Source organism: Vespa mandarinia, chromosome 9 (assembly GCF_050613455.1).
Source record: "Vespa mandarinia isolate Hongniang chromosome 9, ASM5061345v1, whole genome shotgun sequence".
Classification (NCBI taxonomy): Eukaryota; Metazoa; Arthropoda; class Insecta; order Hymenoptera; family Vespidae; genus Vespa; species Vespa mandarinia.
This window is the reverse complement of record NC_140818.1, coordinates 1763162-1786727: the sequence shown is the minus strand read 5'-3', so window position 1 is coordinate 1786727 and position 23566 is coordinate 1763162. Positions and strand designations below refer to the sequence as shown.

At 31.0% G+C, this 23566-nt stretch overlaps 4 protein-coding genes and 1 long non-coding RNA gene across 9 annotated transcripts; 2 read left to right on the top strand and 3 right to left on the bottom strand.

The window, feature by feature from the left end:
- The first annotated feature begins 2638 nt into the window (after nt 1–2638).
- On the top strand, nt 2639–8601 carry Crzr (corazonin receptor). Of its 2 annotated transcripts, XM_035877126.2 has the most exons (6): nt 2639–4124; nt 4203–4318; nt 7620–7803; nt 7896–8098; nt 8173–8294; nt 8399–8600. In XM_035877126.2, exons 1-6 carry the CDS (start codon nt 3716–3718, stop codon nt 8550–8552), a joined length of 1188 nt encoding a protein of 395 aa, XP_035733019.2. In that variant the 5' UTR covers nt 2639–3715; the 3' UTR covers nt 8553–8600. The 2 variants fall into 2 exon arrangements, with proteins under 2 accessions (XP_035733019.2, XP_035733018.2); XM_035877125.2 differs by having other exon boundaries at nt 2639–4318; nt 8399–8601.
- Nucleotides 5944–7310, bottom strand: LOC118446462 (uncharacterized). Its single transcript, XM_035877127.2, has 3 exons — nt 7228–7310; nt 6618–6812; nt 5944–6447 (listed from the first exon to the last, which is right to left on the bottom strand). Exons 2-3 carry the CDS (start codon nt 6759–6761, stop codon nt 5989–5991), a joined length of 603 nt encoding a protein of 200 aa, XP_035733020.1. The 5' UTR covers nt 6762–6812; nt 7228–7310; the 3' UTR covers nt 5944–5988.
- A 121-nt stretch (nt 8602–8722) lies between the features above and the next one.
- On the bottom strand, nt 8723–10039 carry LOC118446463 (uncharacterized). The gene is made up of 3 exons (XR_004839593.2): nt 9765–10039; nt 9573–9668; nt 8723–9457 (listed from the first exon to the last, which is right to left on the bottom strand). It is a non-coding gene; the product is annotated as an uncharacterized LOC118446463 (long non-coding RNA).
- A 1605-nt stretch (nt 10040–11644) lies between these two features.
- Nucleotides 11645–23358, top strand: LOC118446442 (uncharacterized). The gene is made up of 10 exons (XM_035877099.2): nt 11645–11930; nt 12027–12114; nt 12229–12635; nt 12752–12903; nt 12989–13416; nt 13507–13679; nt 21015–21163; nt 21322–21373; nt 21481–21619; nt 21744–23358. The coding sequence occupies exons 2-10, from the start codon at nt 12048–12050 to the stop codon at nt 22496–22498; spliced, it is 2322 nt and encodes a 773-aa protein (XP_035732992.1). The 5' UTR covers nt 11645–11930; nt 12027–12047; the 3' UTR covers nt 22499–23358.
- On the bottom strand, nt 13445–20773 carry LOC118446443 (uncharacterized). Of its 4 annotated transcripts, none has more exons than XM_035877107.2 (5): nt 20556–20773; nt 15208–15466; nt 14545–14772; nt 14297–14448; nt 13445–14209 (listed from the first exon to the last, which is right to left on the bottom strand). In XM_035877107.2, the coding sequence occupies exons 2-5, from the start codon at nt 15464–15466 to the stop codon at nt 13913–13915; spliced, it is 936 nt and encodes a 311-aa protein (XP_035733000.1). In that variant the 5' UTR covers nt 20556–20773; the 3' UTR covers nt 13445–13912. The 4 variants fall into 4 exon arrangements, with proteins under 4 accessions (XP_035733000.1, XP_035732994.1, XP_035732999.1 ...); XM_035877101.2 differs by lacking the exon at nt 20556–20773 and adding an exon at nt 19962–20547; XM_035877106.2 differs by lacking the exon at nt 20556–20773 and adding an exon at nt 16282–16587.
- Nucleotides 23359–23566: the final 208 nt, after the last annotated feature.

The following is a 23566-nucleotide window of genomic DNA, read 5'->3' as shown; positions in this document are numbered from 1 at the left end:
TGCTGGCAATTCGCATATCGGTAGAATCAACAACCAGTTTTCGATTTTGATCTACTATGATATTATCTTTTATCAATTGAAAAATAATGATACTTATATATGAGCAAATTTAACTATCTTCCAAATTTAATATATAATAATTTTTACAAATATTTCTTGTTTCCTTTATCTTTATCCTTTTTCTTTTTTGTTTCGTATTTAATCAATGCTTAATACATGAACGGCCATCGTTTGAAATCTCGTTCATATTTTACAAATTATAATTTTCTTAATATTTTCATTCTTTTTTTCTAAGGAAAAATATTTTTAAAATTCGACATTTGATTTGCAACTTGATGGGAATTGATGTAAAAGTCGTTAAAAGTCAATGTAAATGGAAAATAACGAAAATGTATTCGTTATATCGTAACACGTTATGTAACACACTCTATGTAACATATTAAAACGAATTTCTTTTGTAAAATTCTGACGTCTCTTTCGCTTAGGTCACATTACGCGTTACAGACTTGTTGTCATACTTATAATTTATTCAACGCGAAGGAAATAGTTAGAATTCTATTAGACACGCACACGTTGCTATAGTTATAATTAGGCTAGTTCACTGGAAGTATCCATTTGCCCTAAATTCAAGGATGTTTGCTGTCAGAAGTTGAGTCCCTAAAGGGAGTACGATAATCGAGAAACGTTAGCGAACACGTATCAGAGTCCAACTTAATGTAAAGTCAAAGACATCTTGGTAAAGTGACTACTTCCATTTTCAAGAGTAGTTACATCATTCATTTCAACGATCGAACTTCTACTTCTTAGTTTCTTTAATCGATTTCTACGTTGAAATAGATCGAACAGAAGTTATTCGAACGTGAGAATGTTTCCGACGTATACATACAAAAACAGACACACATGTACACAAACACACATGTACACAAACACACACATAGAAAGACACACGGATAGTTGTAAACTCGTATATTAGTTCGAAGGAGGAAACGCAGATACATCTTATTACAAAGTTCTCGCGCTCGCCCATACCGTATCGAAACATTAGAGTTAGTTACGGTAAGATTTATCACGCATTCCGTGCATGCAGACCACTTCTAACATTCTGTTAGTTATCTCTGTTATGTATATATATATATATACACAAACACACACACACACACACACACACACACACACACACACATATACATATATATACATATATATACATATATATACATATATATATATACATATATATCTAACTTTTATCGTATAAAATAATTTGTAGAAAAACAGAATACGTTTGATGATGATAATTAAATTAAATTGAATCTTAAGGGCAGTTTGAAAGAAACTGTAGTTAAGTTAAAAGGCAACTTTATATACTTGTCCCTTGTTTTGTGGTTGTTAAAATACGAAAGGAGAAATACGATCAACTTGGGATATAATCCCAGCTGGAGTGATAGAACATCGAACGACAAGGAAACGAACTCATGATTTAAACATAAGGTACGTTTAATATAAACGAAAGCATAAAGGGTGTACTCGCCAAGGGATAGATAGAAGGTGCTTAGGATCGTTGGGAAAGAAAGAGTCCCCTGGAATAAAAAGTACCGTGCTTTATAAAAGGGTGCAGAAGAGAATGCTGGCTGTTGACGAGCTAGCTTCTTGATTGGCTTTCCTCGCTGTCCACCGTAAAAAGAGAGTGAGAAAGAGAGAAAGAAAGAAAGAGAGAGAGAGAGAGAGAGAGAGAGAGAGAGAGAGAGAGAGAGAGAGAAAGAAAGGTGTTAAAAAAGAAAGAAAATTCCTGCAGGAATGAGCGATACAAAAGGCCAACCAGGTACCCCATATACAAAGCCCGAGCGATGAGTACAACAAAACGAACAAAACACATAATGGAAATTAGTTTAAGTCATTTGCACGATGGTATATTCGCAAGCTACGAATCGAATTCAACGGACGTGAATATATTCATTTTAAATTGAAAAGATCCTCACCTTTTATGTTTTCCTAGCGTTATTCCAAGTTATAATGGGAATCGTGTAGTCCGAGAATATGTTCGTATGACTTTTTATTTTTATTATCTAGATCTATTTTATTATTTCCTTCTTTATATACAGAGTCGTGATAAAGTGGTGAAGTTAATAATAAAGGATCGTCATTATATAATTCAGGATAATTTTCTAGTTCAAATGTGCAAATCAAAATTGGCTTTACCTTCTGTAATTATTTTAAGGTAAAAAATGTAAATTAGTAACTCTCGAAAACTGTATTACCATAGCATGGTAAGATAGTTACAATACGAATGTCGACTGTTGATAACATTTTTTTTTACGCTTAACCGAACATAATAGATACTAATTTATTTTCATATTACCGATAAACAATATTACAATATTCATGCTGGTTTTCGAATGACATTGTACAACTTATATATTACAAAGTGTATAACCAAAAAATTATAAAATACGAATACTTTGTTCTTTATAAACGTTTTTTTTTTGCAAATAACAAATTTAAACCAAGGACGGCCCTTATCAGAAACTAATGTTTCTAAACTATACAAACGTTAATGATTTCTTTTTTTTTTTTTTTTTTTTTTTTTTTTTTTTTTTTTTTTTTTATTTAAGTAGTTTGTTCCATGGAACACATTTTACACCGCTTACAACGCTGTATTAGTTCTAAACGTAACGCGATATCGACATAAATCTTTGAGACGAGATAATAAAAATGCACAAACGCAGAGAGGTGGAGGAATAGGCGCATAAAAACATCGATGTCTTTCCTCACAAGCGAAGCAACGCGATATGTCAGATGAACGTGGAAAGGCGACGCGAGCGTGACCGAGCATTTCGAGTGAGAATCGAATATTTGAGTGTGACAAGGAATAAAATATATTTGTGAGACTTTAATCGAAAATTTTCACTAATCGAGTGGTATAGAAGAATATTAAGAACAAGAAACGACGTGATAACAAACAAATATTTGCAGGAACTATAATAAATTCTTATAACGTGGAAAATATTAAAGTTCTCGAAGTTATTTTCTTCACTGCTAGGCCCATATCTATGCATGCATAGATTGAACGACAAAAATAACATTAATATTTTCGTTTCAATGCAAGTGCTTATCAGAATTATCTGCTAATTTAATATATCATTTATATATAATTATATTACATCAAAATCATCGAAGAATAAATTTTCTAGAAAGATAATTTCCCATGATACAAAGAAAAGACCTGATTAAAAATGCAACATATGCGTCAATATCGCAACTCATTGCTAGAAACTATGGCTACTGATAAGTTGATATGAATATCGAGAAGGAATTTTGCTAGGATGAAAAACTGAGAAAAAGAAGAAAAAGGAAAAGAAAAACAAATTTATATCTCGATTTGCAAAGAAAAAAAAAGAAAAAGAAAATTATTTACTATTAACGATATTCAACAAATGCAAACAAAGAAGAGGAAGTTTTCCCCAAGACGATACCGGAAACGCATGTCCATAGAAAGCAAACAGGCAAAACCAACGCATTTCCTTTTGTCCTTATTATTGTATACGAACGCAAGAAGTCTTGGAATTTCTCGATAAAAGAACCATTAAAAAAAAAGTGACAAAATCAACTGGTTAAAGAAAAATGAAAGACTATTCGAGATAGAAGGACATCATATCGATGAATCGGAAACGTAGTTGTTCGGGAGGAACTCGTTTAGCTTTTCACCGAAAAAGAAATGAGAAGGATGAAGAAGACGATGACGACGATGCGAACGATAAATACTAGCGTTCTTTTTCTATCAGGGTACGAGGATTACAGTAGTGAGATAAACGTTGATCCAGAAGAGATATTGCCCAAAAACATGAACGACATTTTAACGTCAATCAACTCTACGTGTCTCGGACATGCACCGAAATTGACCAAAATGATGTACCTCAAGGCCATTGTATTAGCTGTCATGTCGATCGTCAGTCTAATAGCCAATCTTGCTACGATATATTCAGTGACAAAAAATCGACGAAAACAGCAAAACTGGTCAGCCATTTATACTTTGATATTACATCTATCCGTGGCAGATCTTCTCGTAACGATATTTTGTATCGGTGGTGAAGCAGTCTGGAGTTATACCGTTCAATGGATTTGGGGTAATGTCGCTTGCAAACTCTTCAAGTTTCTCCAAGTGTTCAGTCTTTATCTCAGCACGTTTATCCTCGTGCTGATAGGTGTCGATCGTTTCGTTGCTGTTCGATATCCAATGAAGAGCTTGAGTACAACTCATCGATTTCTCAGATTCGTCGCGTTTGCCTGGGTACTTTCTATACTTTTGGCAACACCACAGGTAATATTAATTAAATGCTCCAATTAAAAATCGAATATCAATAGATTATCGTCCTTTGATATCTTGTTCATAGTTAAAGTACTTTACATGTTTCGATATTTAAAAGGAAGTAATATCTGTTTTTCTTTCTTCCGCAAGATCACTGAGGCATATCCATATCAACTTTCTGTTTGAAAATGTATCGTACTTTAACTATACGATTTTTTTATTTTTCGCATTTTTGAATTCTTTTTCTTAAATCGTGAAAGAAAAAGAGAGAGAGAGAGAGACAGAAACGAATTGTAGAAAATAGTCGAGGTTTCGTCGTAAAAATCGAAAGAGTTTAGTAACTTCTCACGAACTACTGCATCGATTTTTATCAGAGAAGGAGCGATGCATCTTCCACATTATTATCGTTTCTCGTTCCGTCTTCGTTATCACTTTTTCCCATTCTCTCTTCTCACGGCTACCGTTAAATTGTCTCTCGAAAACGCATCGATCACAGAACCCGATGACGATCTAAATAACGATGTGAAAGTTTCTCGTGAAATAAATTTCTTGTCGTGATGTTCGAGATATATAATACATACATACTTTATCCTATGGATTTTTTTTCCGGACTTCGTTAAAATTTTATCTGATACTTTTAATTGGCTACGTATGAATGAAAATCTAAAATACATTATAACTATTTTCCTTATTATATTCATAACATATTCTAAACGTATATAAATATAAACAAAAAGTTATCGACCGTATTGTACTAGATGTTATACTATACACGATATAAATAATAAAATTTGTTTCTTAAAAATGTCCGTCATATTGGAGCAGCTTTTCAAATTATTTTGTTATTACATATAATTAATAGAAATTTACAAACTGTCAATTAATTAAGTATAATTAATTCCTTTAGAATCAGATTGTTAGCAAAATCATTAAGATAATCATCATCTTCGGTTGATTAAGATAAATCATACGAATTAACCGTACATGATCTCGTATCATTTTTCATTATAAAATGGAACAGATATCGCATTATATCTAGTCATTATGAGAAAAAAGAAAAGTATGTGGAGACAGACAGCTAAGATATGCCATACTAAAACAGATTGCAACAGCAATAACCAGTTCTCCCTTCTACTTTCTTCAATTATAAGTAATTATCTATTTGATATTTGATTTCTTACTACCTTCTTTTATCTACCTCTCTTTTTCTCTCTTTCTCTTTCTTTCTCTCTCTCTCTCCCCCCTCTCCCTTTCTCTCTCTATCTCTATCTCTATCTCTCCGAGATTTAATATATATACAAAATTCATCATCTGTAATATCAGTCGTAATTAAATATCAGTAATAATTAAATAAAAAATTAATATTTTTAATAATAAATATGATTATTCTTTATAACAAAAGAAAAATTAGGAAACATAAGTACTCAGATTTATATGTGTATATATTATACAAATATTTATATATCACAAAGAAATATTTTATATAAAATAATAAATAAAAAAGTACGAATTCGAAAGATTTTATGAAATAAATTATCAAATATTCTTTGAGTCGACGTAATCTGATGAATGAAAATGTGATAGATATATTACTAAAAAAAAAAAAAAAAAAATCAATTTAATTATATGTCCCTATTCACAGTGTTATTGTGTTAATATTATATTGATCGTGAGAATAATATTTAGTAGGATAATGAAATATCATGATCACGTCTTCCCACAGAGGGTATCGAAGAATGACTACTATTTTCACATTCATTGCAATCATTATTCTCGATCGTTGGTTTTAGAGAAAGATTCTCTATTTTCGATAAAGGACTTATCGATCTTCTTCTATGATAATTTCTACGTTTCTTACAAGAGCACTTCCTCCTCCTTGATCTTCTCGGCTTACAACGAGATCTCCTTCTCGAACTTCGACGTTTCTTCTTACATTTACACGACTTACGTTTAACTCGTCTTCTTGGTTTGCAACCACGTCTCTTTCTTCGTTGTCTCCGTCGACAATACCTATCTAAAAGACCTAACTCTTGTGTCGCGATTTCTTCGCATTCCGCTTGTGTATCAGTTGGTAAGCTATAATGTATGCCATTCTTTTTCAAAATTCCATAAGCAATACCACGTTTCAAAGCTACTTGCATCTATTTCATAAAAAGGAATACGATAAAATATAGAAAGTTAATAAATTATTTTGTTCCTCTATTAAAAGAATTCATGTAACATTCTCATGTCAATCGAATAATTTATAATTAACATTTAATAAGACGTTAATAGGATAATATAATAAAGGGTTAAAATAATATCACCCAACCTGACGGCGAGCTGTTTCTAATGGTATGCTGTAGGTAGACGTGATGTAATTTAAAATTTCTCGCGACGTCGAACCTTTCATCTCTCGCAACTCTTTGATAGCCGAGATCACTAGAGCCAAGGTCTTGGCCGTTAAAATCACCATGTTGAAAGGTCAAGACATTGAAGGACTATGTAAACTTTCGAGAATGTTACCCTGTATAGGAATTATTTTTATTGATAATCTTGCTTATTCCATGTATTTTAATATATGCTAAATATTTAAATTCTTATCTTATTTAAAAGAAAGTTTCAGAGACGTTCGGAATATTATGTATCGATAAGAAAGAGAAATAGTGTTTGTGTGTATGTGTATGAAAGAGCCGAGCAACTTTATCCATAAATGGATAATTGTGCAGACAAGAGGGCGCCAATTCTCAATGCCTACAGACAAACAGATCATTGATAAAGTCTCGAGGAATCAATCGCGGCGTCAGGTGCATAACGTATGAATGATCAAAATATCTCAAACAAGTCGGGATATCTTAAGAAGAAAATAAATTGTGTCTGAAGCTTGCAAAACTACAGAAAGAACGGGAGACAATGAAATGTGTATCAAAGGTAAAGATTACCTCGACAAGTAAAACGTCAGAGAACGTTTGGCAATTCTTTCGAACTCTTTTACTTCTTTGTAAGCTTTACTTCATGTTTTAACGATATCTCTCCGGATATTACGTGCTATACACGATGAATTTTAAATTTAGAGAATGAAACCAAAACATTACTTATTTTAGTAAGAGAGGAAAGACGAACGACGAGTCAGACGACTCGTTTGTTTATCTATGATCGTCCGATGTTTGTAACTAAGCAGAAAGAGAAAGAAAGGGAAAACGATCCTTATTCGATCAAAACTCACATCTATCTTCAAGGACGTGTTTATTTTAATATATATATATATTTTTTTCTTTCTTTACGAATATATGTGTATATATACATATATAATTTTCAAACACTATGTCGACAGATAGTTATCTTTCACGTGGCACGCGGACCTTTTGTTGAGGAATTCATACAATGTGTGACGCATGGATTTTATACGGAACCATGGCAAGAACAATTGTATGCTATATTAAGCATATTTTTCATGTTTCTTTTACCACTCGCCATTTTAATTACCACGTACGTTTCAACGGTAATTACGATATCAAGTAAGTAACGAATTTTAGTATAGATTTTTATACCAGCGTATAATTCATCTATTCGATCAATGATTAATTATTTCTTATCATTATCTTTTTAGGAAGTGAAAAAGCATTTAAGTCAGAATTAATCAACAATAATTTGCAACGTACGAATAGTGATATTAATAGAAGAAAATTATTACACCGTGCGAAAACGAAATCGTTGCGTATCAGTGTTGTCATAGTTGTTGCATTTGTCCTTTGGTGGACACCATATTACACGATGATGATAATATTTATGTTTCTTAATCCCGACGAACACGTAAGTGATAACGTATATTTCATTTGGAAAGATCATTTTATTGGCGGATTTGATGATCTATTTTTTATTTTTAGCTGAGCGAAAATCTTCAAAGTGGAATCTTTTTCTTTGGTATGAGCAACAGTTTGGTGAATCCATTGATATACGGTGCCTTTCATCTTTGGCCGCAACGGCAGAGAAAAAATTATTACCCCAGGTAACGTTCGTGATAATAAAAAAAAAAAAAAATCATTTATAACGCAAAGGAAAGAAATCTGTTTATATTTTCTTTATTTATAAGTCATCTCCATTAATATCTAGAGATTTTTTAACGTTTCAACGACGAAGCACTTATACGAGTAATAATCATTCTATGAAAGAACTCCAAGAAGCACGAGCATTATTTTTATCACGTGGAACACGAATACCGAGAACCACCCCCGATGAAGAAGAGGGCCACACAGGTCATGTATAGATCATATAGGTTAATGATAGGTCAATGTATGTGTGTGTGTCTATATATATATATATATATTATATATATATATATTATATTATATATTATATATATTATATTATATATTATATATATTATATATTATATATATTATATATTATATATATTATATATTATATATATAGCATTTTCTACTTTCTGCAATTGCTTTGGAGTAATTTTTTTATTTTTTATAACATTTGTATTCTCTGTTGTTTGTGTTAGTCTTCTTAAGTCTTTGATATTATGACTTATGGCTTCCTTACTCTCTGATTCTTTCATATTATTATCTTCATTATCTGGAGAAATATCTATTTCAGAATCAGAATCGACATATAATTTATCGTTTTTAGTAATATTTATAAGATATTTCAAAATCATTTAATTGCTAATATATCATTATCTGTTACATTTGAATATTCATCGAAGTTCTCATGTAAATTTTGAACAGAAGCAATATCACGTTATTCTGCTTTTTCTTTTATATTATCATCTACGCTTATATTTTTATCATATGTTTTATTTGTCATTGTAAAGAATTTTGTTAAAATCTGTTTTATGAGACTCTTTCTTTTTCATTTTCGAAAATCTTTTAAATTTGACATTATTATCTATAACTTTGTCATGCTGCACAAATTTCTCTTGAATCTCTTCTTCTTCATTCGATATTTCTATTAATTCCACATCAGTTTTACTGCTGCATGATGTGTTACTTTCATTAGTGATTATATTATCCACATCGGAATCTTCTAATGATTCTCCCTTAGTTGAAACTTTTACAATCTTGGGAATTTTACATTCCTCTGGAGATTCTAATTTTCTTTTTTTTGAAAAAACATTATTTGATACTGTTTTAGGAGATGACACTTCAAATGTTAAGCGTGCTGTAATAAATATAAATGAATATTCATTTGAATCATCATGTATTTCTAATAGAATAAAAAAAATATAGAATTTCATAAACAATAAAAGTGTTAAATAATTATATAATATTTATACCTTATTTATTTGTATCAACTTTCTTTTTTTTGAAGAGATGACCTTTTCCATAATACAATTATCTTGCATATCCATTACTTAAACATTTCTTTATCTCTGAACAAACAGAAAAGTTAAAAATGAAATACATTTCTGTAATTTATTAAAACATCATACCAGTTAAATAATATTTAATATATTTTAATTTCTTACCTTCATTTCAATTGCGCAATAGTAATTTATTTATTAATACATAGTATGCTTGATAATATCAGTAAAACGAATTTACCAATGGAACGATATAACCTAATTAAAAACTTTAAATTGCATTGTTATGTATAAAATTAATATACTTGAATAGTAAGGCACTAATTAATGTATTTACATAATATTAAAAAAAGATATAAAATATACAAATTCGATTATCTATTATGAAGAAGAAGCAGACACAACAAACGTATATAGAATACCATTATTCTCCTTCCCAACAAAATCCTTTAGAAAATCACTATACAGAAAATCCGTTAGGAAATCACTATTTCTTCCATAGGGATTTGAAAAATTTCACTAAAATTAAATATCTAAATTCTTATATATCTAAATATCAATAGACCAATCATTAACTCCATGAGAGACATTCACCAATAGAAACTTGTCTGAAATATTGATAAGTGCTACTAACCTTATTTCTACAAGATTCTCATTGGAAGCGAAATATTTTCACTAAGTAAAGAATATTTTTCTATTGTATATAAAAGATAATGTTATTCTATGGTAACTATTTTTTTATTATTTTATATTTGAAAATAAATTAAATGTAAAACGTTAAAATAAAAAATTATATTACGTTACATATAAAAATAGGTTATACCATAAGTTAATTGTATCGTTTATTATTCTTATGCTCTTTCATGTTTTACAAATGTAAAATCCGTTTATGGATGGTTTTAGTAATAAATGTAATAATAATTAATTATATATATATATATATCAATACATAAATATACTATATATATATATATAATAATAATCTTTGACATTCAAAAGTTATTCTATCTAGAAATAATAGAGAATAGAGTGGAACAAATAAGTAATGTTTTTGCTAAAGTAAGTTTATCAAATATATCTATTGGATTTTTACAAAAACATAGGTCAAACTATACGACTTTTCAAATATTTACAGTTAAATATAGTTTATACGTATGTATTTTAATTATGAATATTCGTATGTACTTCGTATATAAAAAGCATCATTAGCATTTTCTTAAGTAGCATGTAGTTATTTTATATGCTTTTTATGAATACTTAATGATAGAGATTTTGTTAAGTCACATAAGAAAAACTAATTATCTTGTATACGAAACATGATGTATGTCACTGTAATAACGATTTATAATAAAAACAAAAATTACTAATTATACCACTTTTAATTATGTTATGATTATATGATCGATTTACATACTTGTTATGAATATTTTTAAAATCGAAAATACGTATATGCTTGGTTTTTTGCAATTACTCTCTTAATAAAAAAATCATTGAAATACGACGTTTTTACTTAAAATAATATTTTGATAATAAATATAGGATAAGAAATTATTAAAAAAAACAAAAAAGAGAAAAGGTATTTATGTTGTATTTATAAACTTAAAATATTTTCAAATAATTTCACACGTAAAATGATGTAATATATGACATATATTCCATCATTTATTTTATATGTATATACACGAACTCATATACATTTATATATATATATATATTTCTTAATTTTAACGTTTTATATTTAATTTATTTTCATATATAAAATAATAAAAAAATGGTATATTAGATATACTATATATATAGAATAAAAGTATCTTTTATATACAATAAAAAAATATTCTTCATCTTAGTGAAAATATTTCGCTTCCAATGAGAATTTTGTAGAAATAATGTTGGTAGCACTTATCAACGTTCTAGACAAATTTCTATTGGTGAATGTCTCTCATGGAGTTAATGATTGGTCTATATTTAGATATATAAGAATCTAGATACTTAATTATAGTGATATTTTTCAAAACTCTATGGAGGAAATACGTATAGTGATTTTCCTTTTACATTTTCCCGCGGATTTTGTTGTGAAGGAAAGCAATGCGGTATTTGCACCTTCTTCATAATAGATAATTGAATTTGTATATTTTATGTCTCTTTTTAATATTACATAGATGTATTAATTAGTGCCTTATTATTCAAGTATAATAATTTTATGGTTTATAATAGTGCAATTACAAAATTTTTAATTAGGTTATACCGCTCCATTGGTAGATTCGTTTTGCTGATATTATCAAGCGTACTATGTATTAATAAACAAATTACTATTGCGCAATTGAAGTGAAGGTAAAAAATTAAGATATATTAAATATTATTTAACTGGTATAATGTTTTAATAAATTACAGAAATGTATTTCATTTTCAACTTTTTTGTTTGTTCAGAGATAAAGAAACGTTTAAGTAATGGATATGCAAGATGATTGTATTATCGAAAAGGTCACCCCTTCGAAAGTGAAAAAGTTGAAACAAGGTATAAATAATATATAGTTATTCAATATTTTTATTGTTTATGAAATTCTATATTTTTTTGCTCTATTAAAAATACATTATGATTCAAATGAATATTCATTTATGTTTATTACAGCCCGCTTAACATTTGAAGTGTCATCTCCTAAAACAGTATCAAATAATGTTTTTTCAAAAAAAAGAAAATTAGAATCTCCAGAGGAGTGTAAAATTCCCAAGATTGTAAAAGTTTCAACTAAGGGAGAATCATTAGAAGATTCCGATGTGGATAATATAATCCCTAATGAAAGTAACACATCATGCAGCAGTAAAACTGATGTGGAATTAATAGAAATATCGAATGAAGAAGAAGAGATTCAAGAGAAATTTGTACAGCATGACAAAGTTAAAAGTAAAAACATCTTAAAAACGCCAACAGAAACATCAAAAAGTACAGACGTTAAGAGAAATAAAAAAGTTACGCCAAAGCAATTGCGAGTAGATGAAGGTGCTAAAAAACGTAAAGAAAAGGAAAAGTTAAGAATGGTAATGTATAATCGTGATGATAATCCAATTATTTTTAGACCTTTATCGTTTCTATGACATTATGTATATTTTGTAGTATTTTTTATCTATATACATATATAATTGTTGTCATTCAGGAAAAAGAAAGAAGACGTGAGGAAGAACGGAAGAATAGACGAAAGGAAAAAGAAAAAAAGCAGAAAGAGAAAGAAGAAAAGGAAAAAGCAGAACGTGAACAGAAGAAAAAGGAAAGAGAACAAAAAGAACTTAAAAAACAAATGGAAATGGAGTACGTATCAAACTGCTTCATTTTGTAAAACGAAGTCACATACATATTTGTATATAGAATAATTACGAAAGGTATTTTTTTTTAGACAAAAACAGAAAGAAAAAGAAGCAAAAGAGCAAGAACGTCGTAAAAGGGAAGAAGCTAAAGAAGAAGAGAGGAAAAAAAAAGAAGAAGAGAAATTAGAATCCGAACGTAAAAAGCAAAAAGCAGCTTCAAATTTTGCTAGCTTTTTTGTTCCTAAAAAGCAGGAAATTAAAAATGCAGAGGAGGAGAGTAATACGAACGTACAAACTTTCATGCCTTTTGAGATTAAAGCAGATATGAGGATTGCACCAATTTCTAGAAGAAGATTAAAAAAAAATGAAATTTTATTGCTAGACGATAAGTTTAAAAGTGGAAGAGCAAAAAATAATGATTTGTATCTTGCAGAAATGAAAGCTAAAAAAATTATTACACATAAATCTGAAAGAACTTGGCCACTTGAAGCGAAGGATGATGATATAATCGTATTAGGTAAGAAAAAAAAAACTGATAATAATAATTCAATGTGGTAATTAATTTATGCAAAAAATATTTATTTATTTTTTAATGATTATGGCACAGATGAAGAAGAGAATGATAGTAAATCGAGTGTAGTCTTCCAGCCTGAGGTTGTCATGGATAAAAATCGGCCAAAATTATTACAATTTCATGAAAATCGTCGACCACCATATTGGGGAACTTGGAGAAAACAAAGCAATAATATAAATCCTCGTCGACCATTTTCAAAAGATGCGGTGAGTAAAGAATCTTCTTTAAATTTATTTTCTAATGCGAATTTTTTATGCTCTTACTTCATAAAAGATACGATGTAATAATCGGATGAGGCATTACTTATACTTTAAGATCTTCATTTCTTTAAGATTCTATTTCTTTTTACACTGATTCTATTTCTTTCTACACTTTAAGATTCTATTTCTTTTCGTGTCAAGTCAACTTCTAATGAAATTATCTTTGGATTGAGAATTCACTAAATCTCTGGTAGTACGTTCGTTTTTCCACTACGAAATCCACGTCCATTTTGAAACAATGGATAAGTATTTTTCCTATGCACCTTACGATGTTTTGCTAGGTGATCGCTACGTGCGAATCTTTTCGAACACATTTCGCAAGGATAGGGTTTCACTCCCGAATGTGATCGTCTATGCCTTGCCAATTCGTCTGATCTACTAAAACGCCATCCGCAACCTGACCATGTACAAGCGAATGGTTTTTCTCCTGTATGACGACGTAGATGAGCTTTTAAGTGAGACGCTTTAGCGTAGACCTATTAAAAAGAAAAAAAATCATGTTATCGAAATCAAACTATATTTTTCGCTTATCTTAAAGATCTTCTTAATTATATGTCTAATACCTTTAGACAGCCTTGATAAGTACATGGAAAACATCTATCCTCTGCTGCATTAGCCAAATTACGATTAGTGTAATCATGAGTGGCCAATGCGGCTGTAGCTGCTGATGAAATAAGTAGACTCTCTTCTAACTGATTATTATTATAATCTGTAACTAAAATCCAATAATTTTATATATATATATATGTATATACATATTCTTAAAGATTTCAAATTTAAGAGATTCTTTCAAATTATAATATTTCGTTACCTATTTCCTCCGGTCCTAATGTATTTTCTAATGTCCTTAAATCGATACCAAGTACAAGCAATGGTTCATCATTATTGAATATTTGTTGTGGATTTGGTAAAGGTAAATGTAAAAATCCTTCGCATCCTGCCGTACAAAGTGGTGTTCTTTCAGGAAGACCAGAGTTCCAAGTTCTGTCCAAGCACCATTCCAATTCAGAATCTAATTCGCTCAATTCGCTCAAACAACCTGTACGAATGTAATTCATAAGATTTTTGGTAGATTTGTCTTTTTTAATTACAGACGAAAAAAAAATTGCATTTATTTATGGTTTCACAGGAAATGTATAATCTCTCATTTCTAGATAAATTGATATGATTCAAAGATAATTGAAATGTTAAAAAAATTATTTATACTGATATACAATTATTTATTTAATTTTTTAAATATCGCGCCTGAAGACGATCACTTTATAATTCGTTGATGATAATAATGGCGAACGGCATCTAATAATAAAAAACTAGTTCAAGTTTTTAGCATTAAGTCACCGATGATGTACACTTTCCAATACAATTATTCACGAAGTATTGAGTGTTGCCTTTCTTCTAGGGGCTATATTCATATACATGAATAATTAGAAAAACGTATCGATGAATAAAAATAATTAATTAACAATAATTTTACCCGAGGAAGATGTAGATGTGTTTGTCATCCAATCGTTCCAGGAATCCTTCGGAGAACACGTTAATTCTGTATAACATTCAACGGGTGTCGTCAAAGATATTGCATGATTGTCTATATTTTCTGAATCATCGCTCAAAGGAGTCCTGCAAGAGGATTCATATTCGGAGGGTAGATTCGATACAGAGGGTGACGATAGCGGTCTATCGAAGTTTATATCCGTTGTTAATCCCAAAGCAGAAAATAATAGCTCATCTGCCATCTAAATGATTAAAAAAAAACATTAATTAGATCGAATAATAATAGATCGACGAGTCAAAGAACAAAGTTTAGATACATGAACGTGAAAATGTATGAATCAGCAAAATAAGCACTGACAATCGCGTACTGTATTACACGCATTACGATAAAAACATTAATTTATTCAATGAACCTTACGTATCGAATTAAAATTGAATTTTATCGCGAATTATCATAAGATAATAGAAAGCAAGAAAGTTAATATACGACGCCTCATTAAGATACACGCGTTAAAATGTTTCCAAAATCTCGTTTCGATACTTACGTCGAACATCAAAGTTTCCTCGATCATAACGATAGATCGATCCTCCACAAACTTTCAGAAGAAGAAAAAAAAAGAGAAGAGAAGAAGGAGGAGATCGTAAATTCTATCCTCGATCGAAAATAATTTATTATTTAGTATCAAGCTATACAATCTTTTTTGTCAACGACCAAGACCAACTAAACAATAATAGCCAGTGGTGATCGTACATTTCGTGATAATAGTTGAAATTCTTGAAAGACAAAGCAAGAAAATATTAACACAATCGAGAAAGTATGAAAGATAAAAAATTTAATAACGTAACGTGAGTAGTATCGACTGGTTATTATTACGACGAAGTTATTACTTCGTGATTCGCATTGACTACGATTTTCTTGATTAAGTTGTGTGCAAAATAGAAAAACCGGTATCTTTGGTATCCGATCCTCGGTCTCACACATATGTGAATGTTTATACACACATATACTAATCGAGGATAGACAAATGATCGATCTTGTTGGAGCTCGCACGTGTACCTTCGTCGTCGAGGATCGTTTTCAGACTGTCGATCGGCAGATCGAAGACGACGTGTAGTGCTTGCGTTGTCATCGCACACGACTCGAGAGATAATCGCCGCTGTGCCAGCCGGTGCCGTGTCACTGTCGTTTCTTCCCAAGGGATCGAGAAAGCACACCGATCTCCAGAACCGTACCGGTCCAGATACAGCTCTCGTTCCTCGCTATTTTATTCCGTCATCGTTCGTTTATTTACGAGTATCATTTATCCTTCCCTTGCTTGCTAATCGTCCTCTCGCGACCATCAACTTTTGCGACACGCAAAAGTCATAATATTTCCTTTTTTTTTCTTTTCTTTTTTCTTTCTTTTTTTTTTTTTTTTTTTTTTTTTTTTTTTTGTTAGAAAAACAACTTACATATGTGGCAACTCATCTCGTCGTATCTTTTATAAATAGTTTCACTTGTTTGTTTTTATTCCTTGCCATACCTGATCGTACACAAACTAAATAATTCGATTTTATCGTCAAATTTAACATACTAGTATAAACGAAGATACAGTAATCATTAGCTTTCTTGATCGCATAACAACTTTCATTGTCAAGGATACTGTCACGAGTTTTACTAAGATTTTCCAAGGAGCTCACACTCTCTATATATTGTATCTTCATCGACGATTGTTCGTCTCGAAATGGCAATGGCTTTGACCTAGAGCGACTTCGAGGGGCTTGAGTCATGATAAAGTGTCAGCGAAGTCAGTGGCCACCAGGAATTTGCTTCCATGTACTATATATGTTTATCGGTTTGAAGAAGGCTGACCTTAGATATAACGTATATATTTATATTATTTGCTCGCACTTTCGTATAAAGAAGAAGAAAAAGAATGAGAGTAGTAGAGGATCGATTGATTTTTTTTTTTCTTCTCGTTTTATAGGAAGACAGAAAAGAATCAGTTTTCGTTATTTTCGAGAGGATACTCGATTCTCTGCTAGGATAAAATAAACTTCTCCTATGGTTTTTTTCCTTATTTCTTTCTTTTTCCTTTTTTTGTTTTCCATTTCTTTCTTATTCATCATTTTATGATTTATACGCGTGCATTGCTCGATAGTTATCGCGGTCTCTTACCACGTTATGAAAAACAGACCACAGCACGGCGGTCTATCACCGTCGTTTATCTGCGAGATTGACCGCGTCCGCGGTATGTCTTTACTGGATTGCTCTGATCTATTGCATTTAGGCGCCTTTTCGATTCTCTATCGAACGATACCAAGCAACGATACGAAGAGAGAAAGGGAGGTGGGAGAGAGGGGGGGAACTAATAACGTCAAGCAATTCATTGGCACGCGTTAACATTGTCGTCAGAAAATACACTCATGGATCAGAGAACACCGAAATCGTTTGAAAATGATTATTTACGTGGATCGTTTCGTCATCGTTGATTGCGATATTGGTTATAAATATTTTTTTTCAATTTGATTGAATGACTTGTTCATTTCATTTTTCTGTTTCGTTCGTTTGGATGGATTAATTTTTTTTTTTTTTTTTTTTTTTTTTTTAAGCGAGCATTATTAATTATTCCCTATTTCGCGGTGCGACTGGAAATTCTAGAAGTTATTCGTAGAAACTCTCGAGATAATTTTCGCTCTCAAAATTTTTCCATCCCCCTATGGACCGCCCTTGCTTCGTGAATTTCTATTGACCAGATACGATTATAATGTTCGTTTTCGATTTTCTTTTCTCCCTCCCTCCCTCCCTCCCTCTCTCTCTTCTTTTCCTTTTTATTTCCTATACATAATATCTGAAATATCTGATTTAATCGAATTCGCCGGAACCTTATAGACAACCGTCGCAACTTTTTGATAAGCAGACATTCTGCGAAATTTATGCTCGTATAGATAATATTAATTTATCTAATGACGCATTTTATAGAGAGAAAGAACGCGTCCTCATCGCGCATTACAGAGGATCACGTTGAAAGAATATAATATATCGAGAATGATAGAGAAGGAAACAGAGAACGAAGATATCGAAGGATTGATTTACAATCGACCGCTTTTTTTCTTTTTTTTTCTTTTTTTTTTTTTTTTCTTTTTCTTTTTTATTATTTTTTCATTTGTTGTAAATGTTCAATTGTTAGACGCGATTTATTAACGATATCTAAAAATAAACCCAAATAAGTAATTTATTCTTATCGTTTCTATTGAAAGAAATTTTCTAATATCGCTTTATATGATCTTGCATAATAATACGTAATAGTTTTTTCTTTATGGTTCTTTTTTTTTTTTTTTTTTTTTTTTTTTTTTTTGTCAAAACTCCATGATTAGAAAAATCGGAAAATTTTCAAAAGAGACCCGCCACGATGACGGATCGAATGCAAGTCAGCATGAACTTTATTAGCTTCGTAACACGTAATAAAGTTCAGGAAGGACTTGGGTATATTTGGAAATAAATCAGTTACGATTGTAGAAAGAGAGAGAGGGAGAGGGAGAGAGAGAAAGAGAGAAAGAAACAGAAAGAGAGGAAGAGAGAGTTAATCGCCGGTGTGTGCGCGCGAAGAGAAGCAACGACCATAATCTTAATGGGGCATATAACAGCCATTACAGATGGCCCGCTGGGTGACAACACGCTGTAAATAACGAGGCTCGCTCCTCCGGCAGGCACAGTCGAAACGTTTACGCGTTACTTCGATAAGTGCATTTTCTTCTCTCTTTCTCTCTCTCTCTCTTTTTTTTTTCCTTTTACGATTAGTCCCACTCCGAAAGACTGGGCCCCCGTATTCGATATTACGTATCTATATATATGTATATATGTGCGTGCGTTAGCGTCTGTTTTGGATTTTTCACGGCATGTTCTGCCGATCTGGCCAGAGGCGTCAAGTTCACGAAAAAGGCACGAAGATCTCTTCTTTCTTTTTACACTTTTTCCTATTTTTTTTATTTGTTTTTTCTTTTTTCAAGATAATTAATCATAGTTACAAGTTTTGTTCGACGTTTTAAAAATTGCACCATAGTAGATCACGGTAAATATATTAAATAACAAGATATCTTGTAAAGAGTGTAGAAAGAGAGGAGAGAAAAAAAATAATTTTTTGTCATTTATTCGTACTATATTAATGAAAGAATATATTGAAAAATATATAAGTCAAGAAAAATATAATAAGAAAAATATATAAGTCAAGATAAATAAGAAAAAATTCGGAGTCCTTATAATTAATTTCAATCAATTCTTGGTGTCAATTCGTACGTATCTTCATGGACGAATTAATTCATGTTTAGTAATCGAAATACGCATAGATAACGATACAAATAACATGAAATACATGATTTCTTTTTGCAATTTTTCGTATCGTTATATGTGTATTTGTAAGGTATCTGTAATCGGACGTACGTAGTAAGTAGTAAATAAAATTTTAAAGATCTATTGATTTTCATCGTGAAATCGAATTTTTCTGTTTACTTTTATAATTTTCTTTCTTTTTTTTTTTTCTTTTTTTCTTCAATTTTACGAAAAAGTCCATTTGAGTTGAGAAAGATGCGCCGTTGTATTATCGCATTGCGTATGAATAGTTATCGTATCCGGAACTAACGAACATGAGCGATCTACGATATTTGCCCACACGTCGAGCATCAGCGACGTGATGGCGCGCGACTATTCCTGTCTACGTGATAATAAATACTCTTTTATGTATATGATGGACCGGTTACCTCGTATCGCTGCCGAAAGCTGCTACAGTGCCTCTTTTTCTTTCACTTATAATTTCTTCGTTTCCGTCTTCGTTTTTCTGCCGTCTTCCTGTCGAAAGTACACTTTTCGAAATGCCCGCTTCTTTTCTTTCTTCCTAACCGGCGACGAATAATATCAACGAGCCGGTAGATTACGTTCCTCTCCAACAATAAATTAATGTCTCGAGAAGGTCTTGTAATTGATGCTCGCGTAGGGATGAAATCGACGTTGATTTATCGGACAAAGGTTCCCTTGCCGCGGTTGTAAAGAGAGAGAGAGAGAGAGAGAGAGAAAGAGAGAGAGAGAGCCGAGAATTTATTGACTTTTAGGCGAAGGAACGTTTCTCGCCAACGATCTCGATATATTCGACTCTTATTGTTTCTTATTAATCGAATCGATTCCTCCGTTCGACGTTTTCTATTCTCGTGTAGAACAAGTTCAAAATAGCTACGTTCTAAGCTACCAAGTTACTTTAAGAATAAGAGAATTGCAATGATAATGATGATGATGTTGATGTTGATGTTGATGTTGATGTTGATAATAGTAATAATAATAAAGAAGATTGTTCAAATCACTTTTCGTTTTCACCAATCGCGAAGATTTCAAGTTCGATCATCCGAGAGATATTAAACCGAAAATATTCACAACGTCTTTACATTTTGACAGACTTGATTGTTCGCGGCGTGCTCTTCTGTTGTCTGTAAAGAAGAGAAAACGAAAGCGTAGTGAACAACACGTGCCAACTGTAATTGGTCGCTTGAAGACTTGATATCGGTCGTCAAGGAAGTCGCTTTTGATACGAACGTCCTGCTTATTCATTGTATATAGACTATAATAATGGTGGGATTCCTCAATCATGTATGAAAATAAGTTAGCTAAATATGGGAATACACTTTATATATATATGATATATATATATATATATTATATACATATTATATATATATACATATATATACACGAAAAAAAATGTCATTAGAGTTGACTTTTAAATGTATATCTAATCAAGTGATTTCGATATCGACTATTTGTAGAAATGGTTCGATTACGAGGTCGATTCCGATGAGGAATGGGAGGAAGAAGAGCCTGGAGAATCTCTACATGGTTCGGAAGATGAGAAAGATGAGGAAAATCCGGATGACAATGAGTATGATGTTGACAATGAGTTCATGGTACCACACGGGTAAGTCATTTGAAAAAGAAAAAAAAGAAAAAAAAAATTCGTCGATCTTATTAGGAGCAAGTGACAATGAACGAGCTCGTAAATTATTCTCTTCTATGCATCCCTGCCATTCACGATACGGTATCATATTCTTTCATAATTACGTGTGTCTCTTTCAGATATTTGTCCGACGAGGAAGCCCGACCTGATGAGGAGGAAGACGAAAGTATGGTAAGTTTTTAAACATTTTACTTAACATGATTACCTATCTATTTTCAGAATGATTATTTATCTATTCTGAACGAATATCTCCTGTACTCATAAAATATATCTTTCAGACACCGGAAACTCAGAAGTTCAAGTTGAAATTGTTGGGTGAACAATTCGAGGCCGAAAGAAGCGCGAAAATGTCCAAATTGAAACCGAAAATAATTGGTTGCGTTTGGCTTGGTCCAGATAATATTTATCCTGAAAATAGTGAGTAGAAATTGATCTTTTATTGCGTGAAATATTTACATAGGAATTATGAAAATTTGTTTTTTTATTTTTTTATTTAAAAAAAATTTTTTTTTATTTCTTTTTTATTTTTTTATTTTATTAGCTCCTAAGAGAATCGTAGAGTTTTTGACAGCACGACAAGCTTGGGTATCGCAAATACCTGTCGTACTTCCGTCCACTATGAGAGAGAATACAGACACCAATAGCGGTACACCATTGAAAATCCAAACCACAGGAAATACAAGGAAAACGAAAGTACCGGCAGAAGCGTTGGCCGACTTGATTCGTTTAATTCATGGAAATATCCATGGGAAAAAGTTCCTAGTAAAAGAGTTCCTCACTTTTTGGAACAAGAAAAATGTAAGTAAAGACAATCAGATCTCGAAAGCTAGCTTAGGGAAAAAAATCGGCGAAATAGGAAGGTGGATGTCCTGTCCTGAAGAAGGGCAGATGCATTTGAAGGCATGTTGGTACGTTTCTGAGGATATTAGAAAGAAATATTTGGATGTTGATGAAAAATTAACCCTACCGAATCGTTGGACATATAATTTAACACCTAAACGTAGAAGTGAGATTTCGGATAGCAATGATAAGCTAGAGAAACAGGAAAAAGATAATGAGAAAAATAAGAAAAAGGTACCGCTTATAACTCAATTTACAAAGAAAATTACTCAGGAGGAAATGAAACGTCAACTTTCAGCCGAACCAAAACAAATTATAAAACCTACACCAATATTGCAAAGACCACCGAAACGAGCGGTTTTAATTTCTATCCCTAAGAATGAAAAAAAGGAGATATCCCTGGTAAATATTAAAGAATCTGAAAGTAAGAAATCGGATGATAGTAAAAAGAAATGATAAAATATGTATATAAACCACCGGGTGAGCTATTGCTACGTATATGCATACATGTGCACAAAAATGTATTAGGTCAAGTATATATACATTGTAAAAAAAAAAAAAAGAGAGAAGATCGTCATGTAATATAGTAGACTGAAGATGCAATTTTTTTTTTTACTAATTCATAGTGATACCGTTCAAAAGTTCATATTTCATAGAGACATTTGCGTTATCCATTATATATATATATATACGAATTATCTATTAATATCACGATTTTATCTATCGTTAACATATAATATCTACTTTTTTAATAAATGTCTATGATCGCGTTTGCAAAAACTAAATTCGTATTTAGATTGGTGTTTCTATCTATGAGAGACTATCATTGATATATAAGAGATTATATTTTTCGATACAAATATATTTATTCGATAGAAATCTTTTTCAAACGGTAAAAATTTTATTGTGTAAAACGGTAAAAATTTTGTGATATCTTATTATCGACTTGAAAATAATTATGATGTCAATAAAGAAAGAAACATTAAAGAAAGATTACTATTTTGTCATGTTAGTACATGTTCCAATAATGATATTTTACTCTCATATATCTTAAGTACATTATTAACTTAAAAATAATAATAATAATAATAATAATAATAATATAATAATAATAGTTACGGTTTATTAAATTTTTATAATCCGATCACATGCGGAATACTTACCATATTTGGTAGTCGTACATTCCTTTAGTTTCTATGCATATACATATTTGTTTCCTCGTTAATTTCAATTAATATGTTCGATCATTAATATCGAAACGTCGTTTAAAAAGTGATCAACCGATACTGGAAAATTCATATGAGCCGTATTTTAATAAGGACATTGTAAACTTAATAAAGTTTATTTTAATTTTGTATTAACGATGTCGATTTTACTTCCAAACTTTTCTCCGTTTCTCTTCTGGATGAGAGTGCGTTACGATTATTAATTTGCATTGGATAGTTGCAATTGTTGCGGTTATAAATACATATGAAATACTTACACGTGGAAAAAGATACTTTCACGCGCGCGATATCGAATTTT

Excerpts from the sequence above, each read along its gene's own strand:
- Crzr (XM_035877125.2), top strand. The coding sequence starts at position 3,716 with ATGAGAAGGATGAAGAAGACGATGACGACGATGCGAACGATAAATACT. Across the intron at positions 7,804-7,895 it reads AACGGTAATTACGATATCAA|GAAGTGAAAAAGCATTTAAG; the intron begins GTAAGTAACGAA and ends TTATCTTTTTAG. Across the intron at positions 8,295-8,398 it reads AGAAAAAATTATTACCCCAG|AGATTTTTTAACGTTTCAAC; the intron begins GTAACGTTCGTG and ends ATTAATATCTAG.
- LOC118446462 (XM_035877127.2), bottom strand. The coding sequence starts at position 6,761 with ATGGTGATTTTAACGGCCAAGACCTTGGCTCTAGTGATCTCGGCTATC. Across the intron at positions 6,448-6,617 it reads TAGAAACAGCTCGCCGTCAG|ATGCAAGTAGCTTTGAAACG; the intron begins GTTGGGTGATAT and ends TTTATGAAATAG.
- LOC118446442 (XM_035877099.2), top strand. The coding sequence starts at position 12,048 with ATGGATATGCAAGATGATTGTATTATCGAAAAGGTCACCCCTTCGAAA. Across the intron at positions 12,115-12,228 it reads AGTGAAAAAGTTGAAACAAG|CCCGCTTAACATTTGAAGTG; the intron begins GTATAAATAATA and ends TGTTTATTACAG. Across the intron at positions 21,374-21,480 it reads AGGAGGAAGACGAAAGTATG|ACACCGGAAACTCAGAAGTT; the intron begins GTAAGTTTTTAA and ends TATATCTTTCAG.
- LOC118446443 (XM_035877100.2), bottom strand. The coding sequence starts at position 15,796 with ATGATCGAGGAAACTTTGATGTTCGAC. Across the intron at positions 14,773-15,207 it reads CACATCTACATCTTCCTCGG|GTTGTTTGAGCGAATTGAGC; the intron begins GTAAAATTATTG and ends ACATTCGTACAG. Across the intron at positions 14,449-14,544 it reads ATTAGGACCGGAGGAAATAG|TTACAGATTATAATAATAAT; the intron begins GTAACGAAATAT and ends ATTGGATTTTAG.